At 59.1% G+C, this 5696-nt stretch overlaps 2 protein-coding genes across 2 annotated transcripts in view; one reads left to right on the top strand and one right to left on the bottom strand.

Moving 5' to 3' along the window:
* The window catches only part of GEMIN7 (gem nuclear organelle associated protein 7), a 9707-nt gene extending 7430 nt beyond the window's left edge, over window positions 1–2277 (bottom strand). The window contains exon 1 of the mRNA XM_015589382.2: window positions 2181–2277. The gene's annotated coding sequence lies outside the window, so the exon portion shown is untranslated. The remainder of the gene's footprint in view (window positions 1–2180) is intronic.
* ZNF296 (zinc finger protein 296) overlaps window positions 2247–5696 on the top strand; it is a 4002-nt gene continuing 552 nt past the window's right edge. The window contains exons 1-3 of the mRNA XM_015589273.2: window positions 2247–2572; window positions 2780–2929; window positions 4748–5691. Coding sequence (XP_015444759.1) covers window positions 2275–2572; window positions 2780–2929; window positions 4748–5691 — 1392 coding nt within the window. The 5' untranslated portion in view covers window positions 2247–2274. The remainder of the gene's footprint in view (window positions 2573–2779; window positions 2930–4747; window positions 5692–5696) is intronic.

Raw genomic sequence — 5696 nt, 5'->3', positions numbered from 1 at the left:
GGGCTCGCGGGCTCGGAAGCCCGCACAGCTCCGGGACATCACCCCGCCGGCCGGCGACCGTGGCCGCACGCTTGGATCTGAAGCACCGTCTGCGAGGTGGGGGCGTCCAGCATGCCCATTTTACAGAAGAAGAAATTGAGGCTCCAAGAGGGTTTAAGGGCAGAGCTTGGTCTTGCCTACCCCACCCCCCACTACACGTGCGAACTCCTATCCCTCACCTCCAGTCCCGACCCCACCTACCCTACTTGAAACTTTGAGATCATGCTCTGGGCAGCCAGGCACCAGGAACAAAACCTTGGAGATCAGGAGCTGGGGTGGACCCGAGGCGGTCATTATCCTGTAGCCCTATTTCACAAAGGAAACCCAGGCCCGGAAGGGTGGAGCGGCTGGGGTGCGGTGCTGTGGAACCTCGCAGGTCTGGGCTCAGACAGAATGCACCTCTTCCACAGGGTTTTGCTAAGGGAGGGGGTCTTGTGGGTCTCTGCTTCTCACTGGATCCCTAAGGTCTAGTGCCTAGCACACAGGCCCTCTGCAAATGTCTATTGAAAGAATGCGCATAGCAGGAGCTCAATACACATTTGTTGACTGAACTTTGAAGGAATAGGGGCTCTGCTCTGTTCGTGAATGAGATAGACTTCCCTCCTGCCCTCTCAGAACCGACATTATAGGGGAGCTGGGAGGGGTAGAATGGGGTATACACGAGCAAAAACCTCAACAAGATCCTTGGGGGCTTGATGGGTGATGTAAACGAAATAAAATAAGGGTAGTGGGATAGGAGCAGGTGGCAGCGTTGATGAGCTTCTTTAATCGGGTGGTCGGAGAGAAGAAGGTGGCACTGAAGAAGCTACCTCAGGGAACGGATGGGGAAACTGAGGCCCAGGAGGGAACTGGGGACAGATGGAGGTCATAGAGTACAATCCGTAAGGCCTTCAGTAGGGTGGGGCTACTTTAGATACCGTGGTCAGGGAGGCCCTCTGCTCTCAGGAGGACAATCAAGCCAAGACCTGAATAACAATATGAGGAACCCTGGGGCCTGGAGCAAGCACTCCAGGAGATTAGCATGTGAAATTCACTCAGCACTGCGCTGGGGACCCACCTGGCAGGACAGACTCTGGCCCTGACCTCAGGGGACTTGTGTGGGGTGGGAGGAAGGGAGAGGATAGTCAAGAAAACTGTTCTGTATTATGATGTGGTTGGTGCCAGGAAGAAAAGAAAACTTGTAAGGGCTGGAGGGTGGGGCAGGGTGTTGATGCCACTTCAAACGTGATCTGAGAGGGCTGCTTTGAGGAGGAAAGTTCTAGGAGGCCCGAGCGAAGGGAGGTAAGACAGTTGGCTTTCGTGGCAATTCCAAGTGTAGGAGCAAAATAGATGTACTTGATCGCAACCCTCTTCTGCTCAAACCCCTCCCGAGGCTCACGACTCTGTTAACCAAAGCCTTTAAAGTCGTCAAAAGGCCCTCTTGGAGCTGACTCCATTTTCTCACAGAACGCAATCACCCCCTTACCTCTCGCCCTGGCCCCCTCACCCCCTCCTTCTTATTCTTGAACACAGAGGCTGGCTGGCTCGCTTGCCGCCACACCCTTCCCTGGCGTGGGGAGAAAATTGAGGACCTCATCCCAGTCATCCCGCCCCTTGACAACCCTTCTTAGTTTTACTGGCTCCACACCGCACTTGTCATTCTGGTAGGCACTCTGGAGTTTACGCTTATTGTTGAAGTGGTCTCCCTAACCAATAAACCGGGAGGTGAGAGATGACTGTCTGTTTAGTTCACTGCTGTACCCCCAGTGCACAATAGGCGCTCGATATGTTTGCCCAGTGAATTTTTATTGTAATGCATTTGCTGAAAGAGTCCAGATGACTGTTAGGAGCCTAGTTAGAAACGTGGTCCCTACCATTTTCTCGCTTGGGGGTGTTTGCGGAGACCCTGTGCCTCAGTTTCATCAGCCCGAAAACGGGATCCGAAAAAGCCGTTTCTCTGCGTGTCCGTGTGAAGTCGGTGACATTAAGGTGTGATCAATAAGGCGAACGCAGTGAGCATGGCTCTGATTGAGTCTGGCCGCCGGCGGGGGGCCCCTGCGGGGCTGCCCCGTTCTCTCCCATCAGGCCCCGCCCCCGGGGGCGGAGCCACAGCCTGGGCTAGCACGTGTAAAAGTTCGCGGCCAGTCGCGGCAGTCACTCACCTGAGCGCCTCGCTCTGAACGCGCGCAGCTCGCTCGTCCTCCGCCTGCCAGCTCGCCAGCCCGCCAGCCCGCCAGCTCGCCTGGGCCACGACTCATGTCCCGCCGCAAGGCCGGCTGCACGCCCCGCCGAGTAGACCCCGCGCCCGCCGCCAACTCAGACGACGAGACGGAGATGCGGGACCTAATCATCGATGTGAAGCCTGAGCCGAACCTTTGGCCCTTGCAGGCCCTGGGGCTGGGTCCCTTCTCCCCAAAGGAAGTGCCCGCGCCGGGGCGGTTCGAGGGCGAACCCCGCCACTCCCCTGGCCCGGTGCCCGCCGGCGGCCCCCTCCACGCCTTCAGCGCGCGGAACCAGTGGGCGGCGTGGATGCCTCTGATCCCGAACCCTCACGGTGAGCGCCCCCTGCCTGGAGCCCCACCACTCTCCCCTTTCTCTCGGGTGGGACCCCCTCCTCCCGACACCGCCCCCCAGCCCCTGCCGTATTTCCGTCGCTGGGTCCTGGCCTCCTTCTGACCTTCGGGTTTCCCCTCTCTCGCTTGCAACCCCCAGCCCCCATCCTGGCCCCACCTCACGCTCACCACCCACTTCCTCCCTGCAGGCCGCCAGCCGTGGACCGACAAACACCCAGATATGTTGACCTGCGGCCGCTGCTTGCAGACCTTCCCGCTGAAGGCCATCACTACTTTCATGGACCACAAGAAGCTGGGCTGTCAGCTCTATAGGGGCACCAACCCTTGCCAGGGTTCAGGTGAGTAAAGCTAGGATGCGGACCCCTCTCAAATTCAAGGGCTCGGCTTCCTGTGGGAGAAGGGGCTGTACTGGACAGGCGGGGCAGTGAGCACTACTTCCCCTTTTGGGTGCAGCCTAGGCGTGGCCAGGGCCTGCCCTGTCCTAGGGCTGGGACTAGTGGTGGGGTGGGGGGTGGGGAGGCGGGGCTGGGCAGAGAAGGAGGGCAGCCCACAGGGTGTGGCCAGCCCCAGAAGACTGGTCTGGGGATTTGCCACACACAGACCCCCCCAATCTGGTTTCACTTCTCCTTCCCCTTGGCCAGAAATAACTGGCCAGGTGGCTGGACCAGTGTGGCAGTAGTGGGGACCTCTGGGGAGGGCAGTGGCCTGGGGGAGGGGGGCTGAGGCCAGCTGGAAGGAGGGTGTTGCCACCCTCTTCTACCTCTTTATCAGTGGTGATTGAGGTGCTGGTGCATTTGCTCAGAGCCAGGGAAGGGGCTTCTGGCCTCCCCTCCCCCACACGGAATCTCCCAGCCCTGCTTGCTGGGAAGCCCCTGGTTTGAGCCAGGTCCTAAGTGTCCGGGCACCTGGGTTCCTTCTCTTGGGACAGAATTAAACCCTTAACATTGTTCTAGGCTCATGGTGAGCTTTTGATCAACATTGGCTGTGGCGCTTACCCAGACGTGCGATTTCCAGACCCCTGGCCCTTGTGCTCCTGGGACTTTTGGGAAATGGAATTATGTTCTGGGCTGGGCCAGAGGGAGGGTCGTATAGTGACAGAGGGTCTGTGATGGAATTATTGGAACAAATCACTGAGACTCTTAGACTTGGAGGATTACCGAGGGCTTACGTGGACCCAATTCGAGTTGTTTCCTATTCGAAGTCACCATAACCCTAAAAGGGAGAGAATTCCTAGGACCCCCATATTCTAGCAAACGGGGAAACAGGCTCAGAGAGGGGTATTTCTTGCCCAAGATCCCACAGCCAAGGAGAGCCAGACTGAAGTCAGGCCAAGTGGACTTTCTCCAGCCTCTGCCTGTGCTCTTGACCCTGGAGTTGCGTCAGGAAAGCCACCTCCATCCAAGTAGTCGTGGATCTAGGAAGTACCTTACTGATAGTGAATGGAGGACCTAGAGAAAATATCAAATTTGGGGGGGTCTGTGCAGAAGTGGGGAACCTAGCTTGCTACCCCCTTGCCTCAGTAGGTGGCTGCTAAGCCTTCTCCCCCATCTTAGACCTTGGCTCCCTCTCCTGCAGGGCATGGAACCCAGGCGTGTGGGTCCTGACAGGAACCCACTCAGTCATCAAGAGCAGTATTTATTATTAAACCAACGACCTTTGAAAACCCCTTTCCCACTCCCCAGGTTTCTGGATTGAAACCGCAGGGCCCCTACCCCTTCCAAGCTGTGTGACCTTGGAGAAATGGAAATGTCTCTGCCTCCATTTTACCAGCTGAAAATGGAGGTTTTCTTGTCGTGAAGGAAAGTTGTGAGAGTAGACTGAGGCATGGCCCAGCGGCTGGCACACTGATTTTGGTCATCTCCTCAGCATGGCCTTCCGGAATGCCACCCCCCACCCCGCCCTGTTTTAACTTTTCATTTTTTCTTGAAGATTTTCAAACACAGAAAACCTTCAGGGCTTCATCACCCACTCCAGATTTTCTTCGCTTCTTGTGTGTCCGTCCGCCTCCCTGAACATCTGCTTCCTGAGGGCAGAGAGTTCGCCTGCCCTCTGTCCTCGGGCCCTGAACAGCTTTTCCCAACCCTAACTGGCAGCCGTGACGTGCAAGCCTCATGCCTTTGACCCATCACACTAACACCTGACCCTTCTTTCTGCAGAACTCGAGGACCTGAAGGCCTTGATCTGCCTCCGTTGCGGCCGGCAGTTCGAGAGGGCCTGGAAGCTGCTCCGCCACGCCCAGTGGGACCATGGAATGGCCATCTACCAGACAGAACCCGAGGCCCCGGAGACCCCGCTGCTGGGCCTGGCAGAGGTGGCCGCGGCCGTGTCTGCAGTGTCAGCAGTGTTGGGGCCAGAAGCAGAGGCCAAGAGCCCCCGGGCGAGCAGCCTTCCCCGGCGGAGCCCCACCTGCCCCGTTTGTATGAAGACCCTCAGCTCCTTCAGCAACCTCAAGGTGCACATGCGTTCACACACGGGCGAGCGGCCCTACGCCTGCGACCAGTGTCCCTACGCCTGCGCCCAGAGCAGCAAGCTCAACCGCCACAAGAAGACCCACCAGCAGCTGCTGCCCCAGAGCCCCGACATGGCCAACGCCAGTGAGGAGCAGGCCTCCGCCGCCCCGCCAGAGCCAGCGGCCCATGCTGCCGCCCCGGCCAGTGCCCTCTCGTGCAGCGGTGGGGAAGGGGCTGGAGCCGCCGCCACAGCAGGTGTGCAAGAACCTGGGGCTCCCGGTGGTGGGGCCCAAGTGGGCCCTGGTGGGGATGGTTGGCAAGTCGCCGTCAAGGAAGAGAGAACGGACCCTGTCCAGAGCCCAAAAACGTCACCCAAGAAGACGCCAAAGCCGGTGGGCAAGAGCCGTGGGTCTGGGGGCAGCTGCGAGTTCTGCGGGAAGCACTTCGCCAACAGCAGCAACCTGACGGTGCACCGGCGCTCACACACCGGGGAGCGGCCCTACGCCTGCGAGCTGTGCCCCTACGCCTGCGCCCAGAGCAGCAAGCTCAACCGCCACCGCCGCATGCACGGCCTGGGGCCCGGGGGTGCCCGCTTCGAGTGCCCCCACTGTCGCGTGCCCTTCGGCCTGCGGGCCACACTGGACAAACATGTGCG

Source organism: Pteropus alecto, unplaced genomic scaffold, assembly GCF_000325575.1.
Source record: "Pteropus alecto unplaced genomic scaffold, ASM32557v1 scaffold194, whole genome shotgun sequence".
Lineage (NCBI taxonomy): Eukaryota > Metazoa > Chordata > Mammalia > Chiroptera > Pteropodidae > Pteropus > Pteropus alecto.
Note: the sequence above shows the minus strand (reverse complement) of the source record. Positions and strands in the feature narration are given on the sequence as shown.